This window comes from Antedon mediterranea, chromosome 5, assembly GCF_964355755.1.
Source record: "Antedon mediterranea chromosome 5, ecAntMedi1.1, whole genome shotgun sequence".
NCBI lineage: Eukaryota > Metazoa > Echinodermata > Crinoidea > Comatulida > Antedonidae > Antedon > Antedon mediterranea.
In genome coordinates this window covers 6,133,846-6,156,460 of record NC_092674.1, presented here as the reverse complement: position 1 = coordinate 6,156,460, position 22,615 = coordinate 6,133,846, and the positions used below count along the sequence as shown (strand labels likewise).

Sequence of the window (22,615 nt, the reverse complement as noted above, 5' to 3'; positions counted from 1 at the left end):
ATACTTAATAGTTAAGGAAAATATGTGATTAGTGAATACGGTACCTAGAAGGTCTGGTATTCGGAATGTGTCTTTAATAGTAAAAATATATTTGGGACTTATTGGTGAAAAAATAAAATTCTGGTTTTGGGAGAGTTGACTGTATTAATAATAAATACTAAATGCTATTTATTATTTGGAATAGTTAATGGAACGACAATCAGAATAGTACTTCTGTTGATGGTAACATTTCTAGTAGGTTTCATTTAGACCTAGGATATACATTTCCCTATGTCAAAAAACAAGATCTTTTTTAAAATTTAATAGATCAATTAAATAAATGATTTCATAGAACATTACACATCACATAATTTTAAGTCACATTAAAATCATTATAAAATTTTAAAAAGTATCTTGTTTTATGCTTATCTCTCTTGTCTACACATTTTTCTTATCGTCACTAAATGTTGAGAGAGTTTGACTCATGGACACTGCACCCCCCCCCCCCCCCCCCGGCATTAGATGCGGAGAAGTACACAACCAAACAATTTGTGAAAATGTCAACAGTTCTGTCTACAATATCAAACTACTTTGACAAAAGAAGTGCGATGTGCCCAAATATGGTAGTGATATGCCCAAATATAGTAGTGATATGACATCATCATGTCCATATATTGGCACATTACATAAAGTTTGATAGTGTAGACAGAGCTTTAAGCTGCAGAATGTTTGGAATATAAACTTAAAACTAGCATAAAATGTAATATATAATAATAAAAAATGTACAAAATCAGTATGGTTTGCTATTCTTAAATGAAAACCATTTGTACAGATAGTAAAATACTGTACATATAATCAGATAACTTATACACCATAATTTAATGCCATTTGGAATTACTATACAACATAAACTGTTAGTGTAGGATAGCTGGACAGGGTTTAATGTGTTTACATTAATTTAATAGAAATGGATTAAGCACTGGACTTAATTTGGTCAAATTAACCGAGTCGCCGGCCAAAGTGACCAAGAAATATCCATCTAAACACTGGCTACAATTCCAATAATTACTTTTACTGACCACTGCCAGTAAAACTAACCACGGAGCTAAAAAGTCCATCCAAAACATGCCAATTTGTTTTTAACATCAGGGTTTAATTTTGGTAAAATTACAGTAAAACTAACTGAAAATATCCAAGTGCGAACGATGGTCAAATCTTCCGATGACATTGGGTAAAGCTACCATGATTAAATTTACCATTTTTCAAGTCCAGTGCGAACAAGGCTTTAGACGGATTCAGAAAACTAAAATATAACTGAGAGAATTGCAAATATATGGAGCAGCAAAGTATAAAAGTAGATAAATTTATTAAATATATCAACTTATATTCATTCATATGGGATTATGTCAAAATTACTCAACTGCAGTAACTGCAGTAACTAAATTTTGTTTCTGAAATAGTTGAACACACAACAATTCTCCAAATAAAATGCGGTAGTTGACAGTTGCTACAGTATTTCTATGTTTATTCTTGTAACATTGGCACTTGAAACTGTTCAGCCCTTCCCTGAAGCTATATTGTTGATGTCATATCTTCTTCCTGTTTGTGTTTATTTGTCTGTCATTAATAGGGAGGTTTCGCAACCTTACGAATACGATAACGAAAACGGATACGTCATACATTTGTGAAACTTTTGAGCTGATCCCCATTTCATATTCGTAAAGCGTATTCGTGTTGACGAATATCACCAGTCATATTCGTAACTACAAAACGAGTATAGTTTTTGATCTATTTGCACATTTTGCATTTGAATCAGGAATGATTCATGATTATAATATAATTATAGATTTATTGAAAGTAATTTACTAAAGTAATTTACTAAAATGCCAAGTCAATTTTGATAAATAGCAGTTTTTAAAGTCCTCACTCGCTTTGATGTTACGCTAGGCCTAGGCAGCCAAGCACCAAGCAACACGTACCTGCGCTTCGCTCAAATTTACCGCAGTCATATTTTGGACGCGCCTCAATATTTCGTTGCCATGCGAAACAGAATTTTTTATGGCTTACGAAAACGAATACATGTGCGTGACGTATCCGTTTTCGTTATCGTATTCGTAAGATTGCGAAACCTCTCTAATATCTCATAGAGCTTCTAGACATGTCTGCTATGGTATACAATCCATTCATTTTTCTTACTCATTAATTATATAAGATAATTAAACAGGGCAAAAAGTATGCTGTCTGGGTGTGCTGTCTTGTCATGAAATTTGTGATGAAGCGGCCCATTCACTCTCTTTTTTTTCGACGCTTCTAAAAATCTTGCTGACCCCTGACTTAAGCAAACTTGCGTCTCTTAGTTCGGACACTTCCGACTGTATATACCATGATAGTTTCTGTACATTTTACCACTATTTTGGGTACATTATTTCAAATGGAAAACAGCAATTGTTTTATATATTAGCAATAATTTAAGGCTTAGGGAGACTTTGTGGTATATTTGTTCAATTCTGTTTCTGATTCGTCGCATTGACATGATTGAAGGTTGAAGCTAACGTCCAACGGACACACAGTTGGTAGACATTTGTGCACTTGCGCTAAACTTGTTGTCTTACTGGGTAACACATCTTCACACCTGCAATTATGTAAAACATTTGTATATTAATTAAATTATTTGAATGATATTTCATGAATAAAACGTTATTTATTTAATCCATATTCATTGTCAAGTTAAATTTACAACTAAAGCGTCTTAATAACATGTACCCTGACATCATTTTATATCATAAAACCCTACCAGGTGATACCAGGCCCTACCGGGCGATACTAGGCCCTACCGGGCGAAGATTAATATGACCGATATATACAAGTAGTCACCAGGAATCTATAATGTCATTTCTATCCAAAGGATGATGCATGTATTAAGCTCCTTATACCTAATTCACATAAATTACAAGATATATTGTAATAAATTGTGTTTCAAGGTTTGCATGGCGAAATCAATATGTTGATATAAAGCGGTACACGACATATAAATACAGTTCTGAAAAGAACTGTTGAGTTTCTGGACGTTTCGATCAATTTATATACAGACGATCAAAGTATATTGATCGCAACGTCGAGAAACTCAACAGAACTATATAATATACATGGTGTACAACAAACTTTATATCATATGTTTTATGAAACAAGCAGGTCTTTCTGACAACTTCTTTGACAATATCACTTACTATGTGTCTAATAAACAAATCTAATATGGCAATAATTGTTTGGGATTTATATAATCTTATTACTTTTAATAATGCTAAGATTTCTCATGTTGCCGATACGTCATTCATGCGGAGCACTAGAAACAGATGTTGGTCGTTCAATTATTAATTCCCTTTCTGAAATCTAACAACTTACAGCTTACGACGGATGATGTCATTGGTTTTAAGTAACACAAAATAGAGGTTTAATGTTTCATTAACAAAAGAAATGTAAACGTAAGGTTAACTGTATTACTACAGTAAGTTTCCACCCACAAACGATTTATTTAAATTGTCTGCCGTACCACACTTTTAAGTATATCTGATTTGTATGTCTTGTGCCCATGATGAGGAAGGCATTTTAAAGGGACACTTTTGGGGTCAAACAAAGTTTCTTTAGAATAGGGGTTGGCCGTAGTGTTAAAACATGTATTTCCTGCTGTTCGTTTGACAAGAGAGTGTCCTCTTAATAGGGGTGTTGTGTCCCTTGAAATATGGTTGTAAGGAAGTGTTCTACTACTCTATTATTATACTGTATGAATGAAATTAGCTGTTTAAGGTTTTGATTTAGACTTTTGCTTATTATATTTAAACAGTATATCCAGAAACTGATATCAACAGCATTTTGATTTTTTAAAGTATTTTTTCCTAGTTGGATTTATTACATTAAACTAATCAAACTTTCTTGAAAGAAATTAAGATATTAGTATTTTAAAATTCTATTCATTCAATATAACTTGGCCTCTAAGTTTGATCCAAATTAATGACATCTTTATTTGTTTATATTGTTTATTGTTAGAGTTTTCATTAATTGAATAAATGTGATATGATATAATATGAACTACAAGATTTTTAAATGATGTACAAAAAAAATTCATCGACATTCATAAGAAATACTGTAATCACTCTCTATCCTTTAATAAATATTTAATAAAAACCCACGTACAAATAACCACAGAGGAATTCCTCGCAGGTGAGAAGCTATTCTAATATGTCAATTATTTAATCCTGTCTGAACTATTAAATACTTTTACCCTTGGAAGTATAATATTTGATGATAAAGCTATAGTAATATAGATCGGGCAAGTCACGTGCGCAAACTTGCTGACCCGGCATCAAGAACTAAAATCATAATCTTGTAGATTATAGCCATTATTGGTATTAAATAAAGCTTGATCTATGGTATGTCTTATGTTATTGTAAACGGTTCTAGCCAGACAAAATACTTTTTGTAAGTTTATTCAGGTGATGGCCAAAAAAAGTTACTTTTAAGTATATATTTTATTTTTTGGGGGAAAAATTGGCAGCTGTTTTGTGTCAAAAATAATAGAGAATTGCTTGCAAAAGAGATGGTTACTTCGAATCGATACGTATGACAGAAAAAAAATAGAAAAAGGAATATATGAGTGTAAAATATGCTAAATATGATAATAATAATTTATTTGGAAGCTACACTTTTGAAACAGTGGCACACTTCTTGAATGAAGGTGCGTCCAGAGTAAGTAAAATAAAGTTAAAATGATTTAACATAAATTATGAATTTTAAAAACGAATAATGAAATACCTACTTGCACTTAAATTCGTTGAATACTCTAGGTGACTGGCAGCGTTCTCTGGCGTGTCTTTTACAATCACAGCGACATAGTTCCTCATCAAATACTTGCCGTTTTTTAGCGCAAATTCTATGGTAAATAAAAAGTACATACAAAAATAAGTGGACTTTATTTATGCAAGAAAATTGTTCTGAAACTATCATTTTTGCTAGTCTAGAAATTGGAGATGATTTTTATTTTATCATTAGAATTACAGTAGAACCTCAGTGTTTGGGACACCCCTATTAAGGCGACACCCCTATTATGGCGACACCCCTATTCAGGCGACACCCCTATTCAGACGACACCCCTATTCAGGCGACACCCCTATTCAGGTAACCCCCCCTATTCAGGTAACACCCCTATTCAGGTAACACCCCTATTCAGGTAACACCCCTATTAAGGAGACACTTCTATTCAGGGACACCCCAATTCAGGTGAGACCCCTATTCAGGTGACACCTCTACTAAGGGGACACTTTAAAGTGAACTGGAAAGGTAAAATATATGTTGATAACACTACGGCCAATCCTAATTAAGGGACTTCTATTCAGGGGCCTCCCCTATTAAGGGGACAAGTTTAATGTGAAGTGAAAAGGTAAAATATATATTCTAACACTACAGCCAACTCCTATTTAAGTGACACCCCATTAAGACTATTAAGAGACACTGTTGTCCTGAAGGTGTCCCCTTAATATAGGTTCCACTGTAGTTAATTCCAGAGAAGTCTCTTGTTAATTTATCAGCTTTGGAACCATTATATGGCATATACATACACTGTAATTTATTAAGTTAAAAAGAGTTAGATTACTAAGATGCCTAGAAAAGGCACTGAAATAATTCTACCCTGAAAATATTTAAACTAAATAAATTTTGATATGAAAATATAAATCCCTTTTTTTAAAAAAGATAGCTGGTTAATTGAGCGTGTCTAAACAGAAACTTATTCCCAAGGTCATTGTAACAAATTTGTAAAAATCAAAATATAAGCAAACCTTTCAAAAAATGCATAAAGAACAATTTACACAAACAAGCGGTAACGGTAAGCAGAAAAAAACTACATGCTTGTCCCACGTAGAATCTGTATTCAACAACCGCCCGTCTACTCCGCGTTTTATGCAAATAGTCATAAGGATGGCATAACATAGATTCTGTATTTTTGTTTGATATTTTTAGGTATTTTTACCACTTCTCTGTGTAATTTAATGTAACTGTAATTTAGCTTTATAGAAAATAATGGTGGTATGGTAACTTAATATCTCAGTAACCCAATTTTGTCTTCTTATAGTACATTGAAATCTCCTATTCACCTATAGATCACCAAAAATAAATTTCTCTCTTTCTACAAAACATTTAATGACTTGTTCAGTAATTAACACCCTTTTCACAACCACAACACCACAATAATTTTCACCTCAGAACTAGTTTCTTGAACTAAACCCACTTTGCCATTTTAATACTTGTTTTGACAGAAGCATTGAAAAGAATTTGAAAAGAACATTGAATAATGTTTAATGACTTTTACCGCCAATCAGAATGATCGAATGACACAATTTGACCTTTTCTTCAATTCTTTAATTTTAACTACCATAACCCGATTACATTAATATTAACTTGCGCATGAACTTCATAATTAGAATGTCAATTTCATATAACTTATATTCACAAAGAAATGTGATATACTGTAGTGTAGATGTACTGTAATTTGAGGTACCAAAGTGGAGTAAGGTTCATGAATGATGTAGTGAATATAGAACATTCAATCACTTTTATGATTTTCACCTAAACTTCACCGGGTTAACCACGCAATTCCCATCCAAAGAATCATGTCAAAATTATTCTACTGCAGTAACTATATTTATTCATTTTATTGTTCCACATAAAGTAAAAAAGAAAAGAAAAAAACTTGTTAGAATCATTGTTTATGTGTGGAATCTCAAGTAAAGCCTTGTCTACAATATCAAACTAGTTTGACAAAAAAAGTGCCCAAATATAGTAGTTTTATGCCCAAACATGGTAGTGATATGACATCATCATGTCCATATATGAGCACATCACATTTGGTCACATAAAGTTTGATAGTGTAGACAAGGCTTAAGCCAAAAAGGGCTAGGGCCAAGTTTTAAAAAGACATGTGATATTACTACAGTAACTATATTTGTTTAATGCAATAGCGTACAGTATATGATTTTACTGTAATGTAGAAAGACAGTCACTGCAATAAACAGTATAAGTACGTAAAAAAAGCTTGCTAAATAACTTCAAAATAGTTACTGCAGTAGCTGCAGTAACTATTGTTTGTTTAATGCGTATATGATTTTAGTTTGCTTAAGAAGACAGTCAATGCAATAAACATTATCATCAGTACAACAAAAACTTGCTAAACAAGTTTAAAATCAGTTAAAGATTAAACATAGTATACGACTGCAGTAGCTGCAGTAGTAACTGCAAGAGTAACTTAACCTAGAATAATTTGACATCAACATACATCTATGGGGAACTAAACAGCATATCCGGCAGTACAAAAGAAAGCTAATAACTTATACAAACATCTTCACTATTGAACTATAATTGAAATACAGAACATAAATTCAATTTTAATGATTTCACCTGAACTCATTACCACATCCATTATGTTTCAAACAGGAAACCGGCCGCACAATTTGACGTTTTATTGTGAATATATTTACGAGTATGAGAGATATATTTTTTTGATATCTCTGTCAATCATCGTATTCTATAGAACACTCAATTTCTCATGCTAAACTTTTCACTCCACTAAAGGCTAGCCAAAAATTGTATCAATAAAGGTATAGTCACAGACTCGTCAATTATTTCAAAGGAAAGAATAGCATTAACCATTATTAGTGACACCATAACCATTAGATATAGTGACAAGATAAAGATATAATGTGTGTATTCATCAGTTTAAATGATCCTGAACGGAGACGTGTCACAAAGTTTAAATTGCATTTGTTCAAAATAAAATTCAATCAATTTATGATGATTACAGCAGTGTAATTTATTTTTCCAGTGAGTAAAATAAATTACAATAGATACTGTATAACCCAGTAGTTTAAAGCCCACCTTTAAATTTCTGATTTACAGATGCCAAACCACAAACCTACAAAGGTGCAATGTCCCTAGCAGAAATAATCAAACAAAATTCATGAATGATTTTTTTTAAAAACACAAATAACTTCTTGTTATAACCGTAACTGCAAAGATAATCCTTAATCTCTGTCTACACTATCAAACTTTATGTGACAAAAAAAATGTGATGTGCTCATATATGGACATGATGATGTCATATCACTACCGTATTTGAGAACATCACTACCATATTTTGGTACATCGCACCTTTTTTTTTGTCAAACTAGTTTGCTACTGTAGACAGAGTTTAACACTATAACATTGTTTGTAATTTTGCGATTAAAAATCCACTGCCAAATAAAATAAAATTAATCAATTATGTAAAGTTGTATTTTCACACATCATTTACTTGGTGTTCCCTTTATTTAAAACACCCTTTAAAAATCCTTTTAAATAAAAGTTAGACAAAAATAACAAGCTTAAGAGTAATTTAAATGCAAATCAGATTATGTGTTCCCTTGATCCTGTTAGCCCTGTGTGGTAGTTCATTATAATGACCAGCTTTGTGCTTATTTTCCCACTGTATTTTCTTTATTCATACTGTACATTAAAGTGGATTCATTATCACTGCTATAGTATCAAATATGATGGGGTTGAAATAGCAGTCAGCCAAACCTAGATACAACGTTCACTGGCTATCACATTGATAATACAACCTCAATTTTGTTTTTTTTATTTAGGCACATATGGCCAAGGATTACCAATAGAAAATTAATCACTGACTTAATAGTGGTAATTCTCTGATACAGGGGCTATTTTGTGAACCAGTTCACCAGGATAACCCCCTACTCATCTCAAATAATCAACTCGGTTCTTTAAAGTGCACACTGGACCTGCATTACGGTTGATAGTATTTATCAAAGTGTTGTTAGAACTGGAGAGAGTCAGCCTCGAACCCTTGCTGATACACTGTTGGCACTTTAGGTACTGGGCCCCTGCCTTTACTGCTAGGCCATTTGCCTGCTATTACATACTGTACATGCAAGCTTCAAGCTCTGTCTACACTGTCAAACTTTATGTTACAAAAAAATGTGGCGTGCCCATATTATGAACATGATGTCATATCACTACTATATTTGGGCATATCACTACCATATTTAACCTTTTTTGTCAAACTAGTTTAATAGTGTAGACAGAGCTTCAGATGGAGAGTTAAGACTATGTTTCTTTGGCTATTAAGATGAACATATACAATTATGACACCTATTCAATATATAGCAAACATGCCTGTAATTATACTTTTAACACAACATACATTCCTCAATGTCTAAAAGTAAGAAATAGGGTGAGGAGACGATAATAATCTACCAGCCGACTATCTATTTACAAAACATGCATACATGAATCGGTATTCATGCGTACCATTTCCCAATCTATGTATATAGAGAGATAAAATGTAGTCATATTAACTGTTTACCGTTACCAAAGCACATTTATTTTTGCAAGAACATTACAGGGTATTACGATTCACAAAAATAATTCACAAACAATCAAATCAAAAATCAAATAATGGCTTTGATCAGAAGTTTTAAGATAAAGTTAATTTATTGAATTATTATAAATAGCAGAAACAAATCAATTTCAAGTTTTGTACATTAATCAATAAATATTGACTGAAAAGATTGTACTGCATGTAGATATTTCAAAAATTTAGGTGGGTGGGGAGAAAAATTGTTACTGAAAACTGAACTTCCGGGTGTTTCAACGAGTTAACCTATAAAAATCAACCTATAAATGCAGAAGGTGTTTAAAAAGTATTTAAAACATGTCTTTTTATTCAAACAATGTTTAATGATCTTTTGTATCTGGGATAGAAATTTATTATAAATCATTGAAGCATGTAAACGTAACCTTTAGATGACTGAGAATGTACACAATATTTAAATCCATTATCAACAGGTATTCATAAGGAAATTATGAGAGAGAATATTTATTTGACTTTTTTGCTGATGCCTCACCACAGACAAGGCAGCAATAGAGCATAAACATGAAAGAATATAGAGATGCAAATACCCATCCATAGGACACTCCTATTCAGGGGACACCCCTATATAAAAAGACCAATTATTAATTATTAATTATTATTATTAATAATTGGAAACAACATCTTTCCATCAGTGGCACACTTCAAACAAAGAATGGAAACAAAAACTTAAAACAAATAAAAAAGTAATTAATGAACAAATTAAATGTACAGACAGAATACAATACAACAAAAAACTGGTTAGATATTTGTTGTACCCTGAAAAAAAGGTGACACCTTAGCTTCCTAGAAAGCTATTTCAAAGTAGTTATTAAATTATTATCCTGCAGCTTCCTTGAATTCAAACCCTATTGATCAGCGGTGGTCTAGAGGTATCATCAACGCCAGGCTAGTTTTATGGAGGTCATGGTTTCAGTCCCACCCAAAAATTACTATTATTATTATTGTTCCCTGATGCAAACTACTTCGAGGTAGAAGAGAAACATTTATTTTTTGTTGATCCAATAGATCGAGATAGTTTTTTACCCTGAATGATAATCAACCAAAATTAATCTAAGTGACCAAAAGATGCAGCTTAAAAGTTAGACGAGCAGTAACGATAACTCCTTTAGATTATTTATACACAACGCGGAGAGGACAGGCGGTTTCAACTTGGGATAGATACAGATTATACATGGGACAAGCTACGTGTTTTTTTTGCTTACCGTTACCGCTCCACTCTGTAAATTGGCCTTTAGGAGTAAAAGCTCTATCAACATACTGACCTTTGTTGTGGGGTCGCGTGACATATACAACTACACGTCTGCGCATCCCAGTACATAGTCTCTGAGCATGTCTGTCTGCCTGCTATACATTGACAGGAACACTGGGTATATTGGTGGATGTTGAGATTACAATGTTTCTTTTGTACCTTACATAAACATTCACAACTCACGTCCTCTTGCATCGTTATAGGATAGGGCTCTTTTAAGTTTCCAGAATTTGATAAATATCCGTATACCTGTACAAGACACACAGAATAAAAGTTTAGAATAAACCTCCTCTTAAGCTCTGTCTACACTATCAAGCCACTACCATATTTAGGCATATCACTAGCATATTTAGGCATATCACTAGCATATTTAGGCATATCACTACCATATTTAGGCATATCACTACCATATTTGGGCACATCACACTTTTTTTCAAACTAGTTTGATAGTGTAGACAGAGCCTTATGCTTTTTTTGTGTAAATCTGTTTGTTACAACTTTATTTTTATTTTACAATCAATTTTTGTTTTTACTAGTATTTCAGCATGCTGGCCTTTGTTAAATACATTACATTCATTACTTCAAACTGATTATATTACAAAGGCTGACCTAAGTTTGGTTTTCCACTTGGACACAACGCAACAACTTAGGCACAACACCACAAGGAAGTTGACCAATCACAAGAAACAGATCTTATGATCCAACACATACGATTGGTAAAATAACTTTGCGACGACGTTATGAGGAATAGTGGTCATAAAGGTGTCCCCTAAAAACTCAAGTGTGATTATATAGCAATGTCTATCACTCACAACTAATTTTATAAGTTTTATATTTCATATCAAAATAATTCCACAGAAAACTGTCTTGTTAGAAGTAAATAATAGAGCGATAATGTGACTATATTTGGCACTTAACAAACAAATACACCAGAAAGATTATGATTACGCAGGAAAAGGGTAAAGCAAATATTGAAAGATTAGGTGACTGAAGTAAAGAATATTGATGGCTTCTTGGATTGTAAATCCTATGCCACGGGCTTGTTTAAACATCTCTACTCTAATCCCGCCTCTGGGAAAGAAAAACACCGCTGTGATCTTTTACAAACAACGAATACAAACTAAATGAAATTTTAGTAAAGAGATGGCTGCTAAGATAACAACTTAATAGCAAAGCACGACAAAAGAAGGAAGGGAAAAAAATTCAAAAAAACAATAATTGGTCAACTTACAATTACGTGAACAACAACCGGTTTACTCTTTACCGCTGTACATTCATAAAGGTCACTAGTGCAGCAACCACTACATTTTTCTAACTCCACGCAAGGAGGATAAAAGAAAACATTTGGGTCGTCCTTTGGTACTTCTACTACTGTAGCCCTCGGATCACATTTTGGTAATTCAGTAATTTCAGGTTTATCATCATCATCATCATCATCATCATCTAATACAAAAAGAGAAAGTATAATTAACTTCACAATCTTATGTTATCTCACTAATATTGAATTGATACAATAATGAATTTATGACAAATATCAATATTTACTTTATTGTTAATCTTTAAAAAAAAATTATTTTATGTTGTCATCTATCCATAACATATATCACCTACAGTACTCCAAGTTTTTGTTACCAACCAAGTTTTTGTCACCTACCAAGCTTTTTCAACAATCAAGTTTTTATTAACAACCAAGTTTTTTTCACTACCAAATTTTTATCACTAAATAAGTTTTTGTCAAAACCAAGTTTTGTCACCAATCAAATTTCTGTCAACAAAATTTTTGTCACCAACCAAGTTTTTGTCACCTAACATGTTTTTGTCACCAACCCAGTTTTTGTCACCAATCAAGTTTTTGTCACTAAAAATGTTGTTGTCACCAACCAAGTTTTTGTCTCCAATCAAGTTTTTGTCACCAACCATTTTTTTGTCACCAACCAAGTTTTTGTCACCAATCAAGTTTTTGTCACTAAAAAATTTGTTGTCACCAACCAAGTTTTTGTCAACTTTTAAAGGGATAGATAAAAAGTATTTGCCATCCACACTTTTAACCTTTAAACCAATTCATGTATCACACTATACGTTGAATAATGTTGACTTGAGCATTTACTTTCGTTCATTAAACTTTTGAGCTATGTGACTTATTTTACTAAAATAAATAAAAAAAATAAGTCATCAATCAAGTTCTTGTTGGTACATTGCAATTGCTAATACTAATAGTAAAGGCTAACAAATCATTGATTTAAAAGTAACATTTGTTTTTATTTACCCTACTGTGTAAATAAAAGAATAAGTTAGTTGGGGTTTAGCCTAAAGTATTCTCACTTCTAGTCTGATTGATTGATTGATTGATTGATCATTTTATTTCTGAAAAAAATGTTATATGCAACAGAAAATCACACTAAAATAGGATTTCTCCCATTTACGACATAACTATTAAATTATATTTTTCTTAATTTGATTATTTCTCAATACTGTACAAACTTGTCAAAATACAATTATTTCAACAGTTAATAGTTCAAATACAAATAGATTTGCATGTAGTTTAATTAAATAACATTTTCTTGTTCCCAGAGGAATACACACTAAAATCTGGGTCAAAAGCTTTACTTTTTAAAACATAGTAATCCATACTTTTACACTCAGACCATAATTTATGATACTGGAAAAAAACAATTTGTAAAAGCTGCCTACAAGATAAATAAAACAGACATAGTAAATACCTCACAGGTACATTTTGTAATTGAGTTTTTATTTCTGTAATACAACCCATGTTAAGTTCAAAACAAGTTACAACCAACCCTGTCAATTTTTTTGTACATTTTTTTTTTATTGAACTTTCTCATGTTGAAAATTTAAAAATTCAAATCAATTAACTTTTCTTTAATTAATGCTAATTTTTAAATACAGTTTACATTTCTCCATAATGAATACAAAGAAAATAGTTTTCATCTCCAAAAGTCAACCATTCAATAAAATAAGTTAATTAAAGTTAAGCTCTGTCTACACTATCAAGCTATGATGTGCCTAAATATGGTAGGTAGTGATATCCCTAAATATGGTAGTGATATGACATCATCATTTCATTTATTTATTCGACCAAAACCAGATACAGAACAGCACAGAAACAAAGCAGAATGGTCAGGGGCAACTAAAGCAAAACAATTACTATAACTCAAAGAGTCGGTTGACCCTTATTTTCATATAGTAAGGGGATTTCACATTTTTTTAAAAAATAAAGTTTGATAGTGTAGACAGAGCTTTAGTTTATAATCCAACATCCACACGTTTACAGTAGGTCAGGGGCAATTCAAGATTTTTCAAACTAAAGGCTATCATATTAATTATATTAATAATCTGTCAAAAATAGATATCAAAAAGTAGTTCATAATTTCATTTTGCTGTGAAAAGGGGAAGAGCAACGACATAAATCCTATAAAAAAATTTCCGGGGACGAGGACTCGTAAAAACTTTACAATAAATGTCAGAATGGTGTTGCGTGCGAGCTAAAGTTAAGTAGGAATATGAGGTTGGCTTAAAATTTATTGAATGTTCCCATACCTGGGTCATAGCGGGTCTAGGCCTATAAAAATGTACTTAAAGTTGAAAGATTCATTTCATTATATATCTTTTTATATTATTATTATTATATAAAAATAATATCACTGTCAATAATTTGTGGTTAAAATATGATTTATAATCACAGAGTCATTGGTTCAAATCCTATATAATTCTAGTATTTGTTCTGTGGTTTATCAAGATTACTAATATATCATCTCTAGTGTATGTTTTTAATAATTGTCCCAAATCTGAGGTTTGAAATAGCAGCCTTCACCAATAGTGTATTAAATATTTTATAATAATTATGCTATTTTTCTTCTGGTTTAACCCTACCCCCTACGTAACTTTACGTCAGGCATATCCCCAGGCATAGTCCCAGTATTGACTTTTAAATGAGTTTTTACAAGAAGTGTATTTTTTCCCTTGAAACTGTGTTTCCTCGGGTATAGTGCCCTCCCCCAAGTCAGCACAATTTCGTTTTCTAAGAAGGAGGGGGATAATACCAGAGGATATACATTAATACAGTCAATATTAGTAATTGTTTAATAATGTCAATAACATAATTAATCTATTAATGTAATGTGTGAGGTTAGTACAAATGTGGTTTCAATTACAGCATTATGACATTTTATGTAATCAAATAATTTGAGATTATTAGCAATACCACATTCCTTTAGTAAAATATTTTTTGGATGTAAATTAATTATTAGTCTGCAGTTGAGGAAATTCAAGTTAGTCCCTCTATGCACCCCAACAGCCGCAGTGCACTCACCGCAGTTCAGAGCACCCACGGCAGCCACTGCGCACCCTCTATGCACCCATGGCACCAAGATCAGTAGGAGAGGATCCTCTACTCGTTTCGAGTAGTGTACGAAATTCTTTACTGTGTGCATTTTGTATACATGGGATTAACGACTGTACATCCAATCCGAAGGATGAAGCCATGAGATTAAAGCATGTAAGCAATATGGCACATTCTCGAACCCATGCCTTGTACTTAAGATGCATCATGTAACCATTAATGCCCACCATTATGATAGTTAGTATAAATATATTTGGCCATGTTACTTTTGTACAGTATTAAGTGTGATGTGCCCAAATATGGTAGTGATATGCTTAAACATGGTAGTGATATGGCATCATGTCCATCATCACATTTTTTTGCCACATAAAGTTTGATAGTGTAAAGCTTTAATTGATCATGTGGGTGTTACCTCTGTAGATCTAATTTTTATTATTTGGCAGTGATTAGTGAAATTATTGAATATTTCTGCCCTAATTAATTATTATTAATTATATTAATTATTTAATTGATTATTGAAACCTTCACCAGAAGCACAATGTTATTTTGAGCAAGAATATTATAATCTAAGAATTGGTCTTACCTTGTGTCTCTGGTGGGCTTCTACGAGTCACCCTTGCCCTGCCTCTTAGCCCTCCTAATGCTAAACAAAATCATGGTCTCATATCAATACAATGTTTATGTATAGGTGTAGTAGGCTACCTAACAATACTAAATACAGTTTGTTAAGTGGGATCGTCTTTTGTATTGTATGTACAGGCATAAAGGGATGTATATTATACAAGAATTACGTTTACTAAAGTCGAGCGGCATTTTCTGTGAGAAATATTTCTTGTTTAAACATATCAACAGAATTTGTTTTAGATGTCATAATTGTACAGTATTGATCATAACCCAATCAAAAAAGTTTGAGATTCGATCTATCATGGAACTGCTTGCTTACACAGGAAGAATGTCAACTCATTAGACCACAAGACTTTTTACCCAAATTCAACACAATGCCACAGATACCTTGATCATACACAAAACAAATTGGATACTTGAGGCTAAGATAGTCAGAAACTCATCAAAAGGAAGTATTTTAAACCTTTCCATTAAAATGAATTAATTAAGTTGTTTTTCTTTTATAGTAAAGTTAAACATGTTAATATTAGTTTAATTAATCTAATACTTCAAGTGTACTCTAGAAGATCTCCATCAACTAATAATATTTACTTAAATCATATGATTGGTTAAAAGTATATTGTTCTTGGAAATCTGGTAAAGAAGTCAAAGGTCAACCCGTGCCCACATCACAACTGGTACATTATTCATTTTGACCTATTGTAGGCGTGGTGTAAAAATAGGTCATGACATCATTAAAGAATGTTTGAATATTGTCACAAATGGCATATTCATATAGTGCATTAATTGAATCAATATAGTTTATTAATATATTCAATATAGTTTATTAATATAATACTGAAATTATTATTATTAAGAGGTGATTACTAGATTTGAATGGAGTAATATTGATTACACAGTAATTGCATCTTCTTTAAACTAATCCTAACTAATCCCTGTTGGATTAACAATATTTACAACGATTTACTCTTGTTTATATTAGTCCATATTCGTTGTGTCTTTTCTTTCAACTTAATGGATGTCATTCTCCTGTGATCAGAGAATGTTTCGTTTCATTTGGTGCTGATTTCAAATTTAATATACATGATAATAAATCATTGAACAACATCTTTTAAGGTTTTTTCAACCAAACATTTAGTTACAAAATGAAAAACTGTTGTTCCCATGAGAATTTTTATAAATTTATAACTGTAAAATCAGTGCTCCTTTCAAAAGTTGTAAAAATAAATTTACACAATATCAAATTTCTTTTTTTATGTATTGGAAAATAAGTCAAAATGTATTTGTAAGAAATTCAAATTGCAATCCATATAAAAATAATGATAAAAATTTTTTGCTATAATTCGTTCATGTTTATTCATAAAGTGGTTAAATGATTTAATTAAAATAAAATGGCAAAAAACCTAAACCTTATCCCCTCCTCAAAATCTTTAAAACATAAAAGTATGTTATACTGTACTACTGTACGGGATATTTGTATTGGATAAATCACATAAAAAACTACTTTGTTCTACAAACTAACAATTAACATGATATATTATATTTACATCAAATGTGATGTTTATACTGTAAATTATACTGGTCATAAATTAATAATTAAGTAATAACCAGGGTAATAAACAAAAGGTATGTAAATTACAAACATAGCCTTATACCAATAAATTAAAAAGTTAAATTTACAAATGGATATGTCTGTGGATTCGAACCTAAAACATTTTACATACAGAGTGAGCACCTTATCCGCTAGACCACAGATTACTTATTTTTATTTATTTATTTGAATTGTGACAAAAATAATATATTCTGTATATATTAGATCATGGTGAACAACAACAAAATATAAGTAGCTAATGATGGGAAGGGAAAACAGGTGACATAATGCGCCCATACCCAAATTGGATGTAAATGTTGATGGTATAATATTACCACACTTTTACAGTATTATAAGATATAAGGCTGTAGTTAGTTGATATAGTATTAATATATTATAAGGCTGTAGTTTAGTAAACTCAGAATAAAAGATGTACAGAGAGGTACATTCTTTTACAGTTTTTTTTCTTCGTGTCGCATGCAGTAACACGTACGTCTAAAGATAGCTTTACTTGAAAATTAAAAACCTTTTCTGATAGAAATTTATATTTAGATTTATTATTTCTTGTTTTATAAATCTAATCTGCGTAAAGTAAGAATACACTTGAGGCAATGCCAGTTATGTGTCACGCCACACTTTGCAACAAAAACACCATAAATTCACATTAACAATAATGAACTGATAAAAAGTAATTGAAATTTACAGAGGAATGTCCTAAAAAATGAGAACACTCACATCATAAAATTATTTACTGTAACAATGATGTCTAGAATGTCTTTAAACATATTAAGCAAAAATAAAATATTGTAGAAACAAGTTCACATACTACATTCAGGGAGAACAATTTAATTAAAACAATAATTATTAACAAATTCTTATATAATAAAACATGATAACTACTGTATTTACGATGAAATCTAGTTTTATAAAAATGAAATAGCATTACAGAATAAACTGAATGACCATTTATTAATAAAAAAAAATATTCAAGTATTTTAATACTAAAAGATATAACAAAATAAAAGGACACATTTTAATCAAATCAAAATTGATTATAAAACACCAATTATGAGAATTAATATTTAAAAGTCAACAAATCATGTAAGGTGTTTTTCTTCAAAGGTGTTCCCCCAAAATCATGAAAAATAAGGATTTATAAAATTAGACTTTTAATAGGCCATTTTGCAGTTTCAATAAAGTTATTCAATTTCACAGAAAAAAATAATGATTTCACAAAATAAACAGTTAAATTCAACCCATTGACTTTCGGACAATAAACACTATTTTTGACATTACATTACAGTTTATTTTAGGTAAATAATTTGTTTGGTGATTCAATTTTTGGTCAAAGTGTATAACTATTATGTGACTTTAAAATAGCATATTCAACAGAAAAAATGTTAAAATAATTTGTTCAGGGGGACAATATATCTTTAAAGTTTAAATGGAAACTACTTACATTTTATGTTACCATCTTTCGTCTTATCATCTCTTAGTTTTATTTCATCTATTTCAAAATTATCTTCACTTGATTCCGCTAGTGCAACCTCTTTTTTCACTTCTATAAACAGTATCATTTAATACTTTTAATTAAACTATATCTAATTAAAATGAAAAAAATTATACTTTAATGAAACTGTTTCTAAAAAATTATACTTTTCTTGCTTTTAGAGATAATAATTCTTTGTTTCTCCATTTTTTTTTCTATAAAAATAGACAATGATAATAAACATTTTGAAGATATTTTTGTTTGTCTATATTAATTATTTAATACAATATAATGACATGCTTTTTTTGTATGGTTAAATAAGATTGTAAGATGTTTATACTATCAGTATATTAACTATGGTTTATTTATACTTGATGCTATATTTTTAATTTCCTAGTGAAATTTGTTCTCTTTTCGATTTGTATATTTTGTATGTACTATCTGAAATAAAGGAAATGAATGAATGATACTCACTATTATTTTCAAACTGTTGATCGTTAAAAGAATATAACCTGATTACATTTCTAAACTCTTCTGCGGTTCTTACATCTTTTAAATGATATCTAAGAGAATGTGGAATCTGAAAATAGTGAAAAGAAAAATTCCTCCTTATTAGGGCCTGTTTCTGCTGCAACTGCTCAAAATACGGTATTTTTTATACCGTATTTTTTAGTACCCCGTTTCTGCTAACAATACTTCTTGGGTGGTCGTGTTAAATTTCATCTTTTTTACCCAAATTGCCATTCATTTATTTGATCGATAATTAAAAGTCGCAATAAAGGAAGTTTTACGTCTCACTTTCAACAGCCTAGCCCTAGTGATAGAGATGTTGTGAGAGCACAGAAAACATCGTAATGGGGACAATTAATTCGTTCCCTCCCCGAGTTATTGTATTTTGCAATGTTGTACTGCTTTCGCAGGCTCTTCAGCTTTGAGTTTACTTGCTTTGGAGACAAGTTTATTCCATACTCCTGCTTTATTTTTTTAGAAATGTCTTTATAAATGTGGTTGTCCCTTTTATTACCTTTTAGTTGGTCAGACATTTTAGCTTCCCCACACACATTTATTTAGTAAAACTGTGACGTCTTTGCTCCACATTTTCGCCGAATATATCTATACATGTGTGTAAAGCAGCTAACAGCGACAGAAAATAAAAACACGAATGGTGACGTTTTGTCATGTAAAAAAAAAATACGGTATTTTTTATTGGCAGCAGAAACGGGTACAAAAAATACGGTATAAATTTGTAAATACCGTATTTTATCCACAAATTTTGTGGGGAAAATACGGTATACAAAATACGGTATATTTTTTATGAGCGCAGTTTCTGCTGCCAAAAATATACCGTATATATACGGTATTCAAAAAATACCGTATAATATACGGTATTTAGTTGGCAGCAGAAACAGGGCCTTAAAGATACTGTATATTGTCCTCCTGAAAAAAATTATTTTTTAATGGTTTTTTTTAATATGCCATTTTAAATGACACATAATAGTTATTCACTTTGACCAAAAATTAGATCGAAAAAAATTATTTACATGAAAAAACAGTAATTTTAAGTCCAAAATAGTCATATTGACTGCAAGGCAATGGGTTCTTTGTTGAATTTGACTATTTATTTTGCCTTTTTATTTAAAGTGAAAATATTTTTTATGTTTTTTTTTTTCTACGGATGTGATTGATTGTTAATACTCTGAAATGACATATTCAACATATTTTTTTTTATTAATCTTCATTTTTCATATTTTTGAACATTAAAAGGTTATTTAAATAAACTTATAAATGGTTTAGCAAAAAATGCAGTACAATATGATTATCAAAATGTTCAATAATGTTTAATGGTTTTTATAGTAAAATATACAGTATTTTACTTTTATTTTATAATTATGTAAAAATTCAAGTAAATTAAATTAAATAATTGAATAATGTATTAAAATAGATACATTGTAGCAGCCTTTTAGTATTGACTGAGTTTGTAGATATAGACATGTTGCTGTTAAATTAAATTGGATACTAATAATTGGTGATCATTGATTAGCCCACCAGACACAAAGCAAGATAACATGCAACATTTTAAATAATTTATTAAAATTAGATTCTTTTCCACACACTGATTAAAATCACCTAAACCTAGGCACCATGCTGCTAAAATCATTAGATTTATGCTTATTAGTAATTACTAAATGAAGTCATGCATCTGCTGACAATACGATTTTTCAAAAAAATTATTAGCAATTTCAGTATACAAATTTATTACAATTAAAATTGAAGATGTATTTGGCATCTATTGTGAAGTAATCTATTATGTTTTTTCATGGTACACTGATGCTGTGGCTTGCCTGTTTTAAAACGTCTATTCATAGTTGCATAAGCTTTATAACGCTTTTCTATAAAAATAATAAATAAGTATTCAATGTAAAGGAAGTAACTAATTTGAAGATGTCTCTTTTAGTGGTCATGGTTGATTGGTTTTGATTTGCTATCTGTTTGAACTCTGTGACCTATTCTTATGATTCTGCTTTTTGCTCAGGGGTCGTCAACCTTGAGATAAATTATAATTTTTTTCTTTTTTAAATTCAAGGCCTTGCAACTGAAATAATAACATAGCTCTATACTATCAAACTTGATAGTGCCCATATATGGACATGATGATGTCATAGCACTACCATATTTAAGCATATCAATACCACATTTGGGCACATTACACTTTTTTGTCATAAGTAGTTTGATAGTGTAGACAGAGAGAGTGTAGACCAAAATTAACATCCTTAAAAATAACATTTTTTCGTTAAGCTTGTTATTTTATGAAACTAATATCATAATTAGGATTATTATAGCAGAAGGCCTAGTAGGCCTATAGAAACTTTTCTTCAACAATGTTAAACGATAAAATTAAAAAAGTTAAGTTAAGTTTGACCATATGGAGGTATACCTCCTTAAGTTTGAAATTAAAAAAACTAGCCTATATATATATAAGGCATTAAAAGGTACCTCTAAATATTATTATATCACCTATTCATTCTACATATAGGCAAGTACATGCATATCGACAGACCAGACAATAATATGCAATTTACTGCGTGTCACGTCTAGTGCATCTAAACATCTAGGCTAGGTTAATTTTGGACAGGTAAGAATGAATTGAAAGATTACAAAAACTTTTCTATCTCTTAAATTCGTAATCCCCGATACACTTCACATTAAATTCACCTTTTGGAAGAGGATAAAAAGATCATAGAATGTGAAACAGTGCGTATCAACCAGCATACCTTTTTTTAAAGCAGAAAGGTCCAACCATCCACTCATCATGATGGTAGACAAATAGGCGACAGACAACCTACCTGTTGACTGGAGGGAAGCACTCCGAAAAAACAGACCGTCAGTAGGCCTAAGTGTAGCAGGCGTGAAAACTGTGAACAGCACGAGCAGGGCCACATTATTTCGATGTTTCACCTTTTAATTTTCTATTATTACTTAGCCATATAAAACGTGTAATTTAGACTGCCCTGTCATCTTTTACAATTTACGTCTTGTTTTCATGCTGTGTCTGGTGTGCGCGCGGTGCTGCTGGAACTTTTCATTAAAAAACTTTCGCGATACAAAATATTTGAGGGCGGTATATACGAAATAGAAGTTTGACTACTACTCTAATACTATACAGTACAGTATATACATATTTGCACAACATTTTTACAGATTGCTAAACAAAAATAATTGATAATAAATCATTGTTTTTTAATTTATTAAATAGAATATCAATATATATATTTAATGAAGGAAACACAATAAATAAAACTGTTACGTCAAAAAATATTTTTTGCTAATAATTTTAATCCAGTTTTTTA

General features: G+C 31.0%; 1 protein-coding gene across 2 annotated transcripts; it reads right to left on the bottom strand.

Moving 5' to 3' along the window:
* Positions 1-495: 495 nt before the first annotated feature.
* On the bottom strand, positions 496-22,321 carry LOC140049467 (vascular endothelial growth factor D-like). 2 transcript variants are annotated; one of them, XM_072094357.1, is made up of 8 exons: positions 22,112-22,321; positions 19,242-19,347; positions 18,738-18,839; positions 15,647-15,706; positions 11,935-12,146; positions 10,717-10,952; positions 4,793-4,906; positions 496-2,611 (listed from the first exon to the last, which is right to left on the bottom strand). In XM_072094357.1, exons 1-8 carry the CDS (start codon positions 22,205-22,207, stop codon positions 2,455-2,457), a joined length of 1,083 nt encoding a protein of 360 aa, XP_071950458.1. In that variant the 5' UTR covers positions 22,208-22,321; the 3' UTR covers positions 496-2,454. The 2 variants fall into 2 exon arrangements, with proteins under 2 accessions (XP_071950458.1, XP_071950459.1); XM_072094358.1 differs by lacking the exon at positions 15,647-15,706.
* Positions 22,322-22,615: the final 294 nt, after the last annotated feature.

What these genes read in the sequence shown, in the direction of transcription:
- LOC140049467 (XM_072094357.1), bottom strand. Translation starts at nt 22,207, where the DNA reads ATGTGGCCCTGCTCGTGCTGTTCACAGTTTTCACGCCTGCTACACTTA. An exon ending in GAAAGATGGTAACATAAAAT is followed by an intron (nt 15,707 to 18,737) that starts GTAAGTAGTTTC and finishes GATTTTGTTTAG; the next exon opens with CATTAGGAGGGCTAAGAGGC. An exon ending in AAGCCCACCAGAGACACAAG is followed by an intron (nt 12,147 to 15,646) that starts GTAAGACCAATT and finishes TTTTTGTATTAG; the next exon opens with ATGATGATGATGATGATGAT.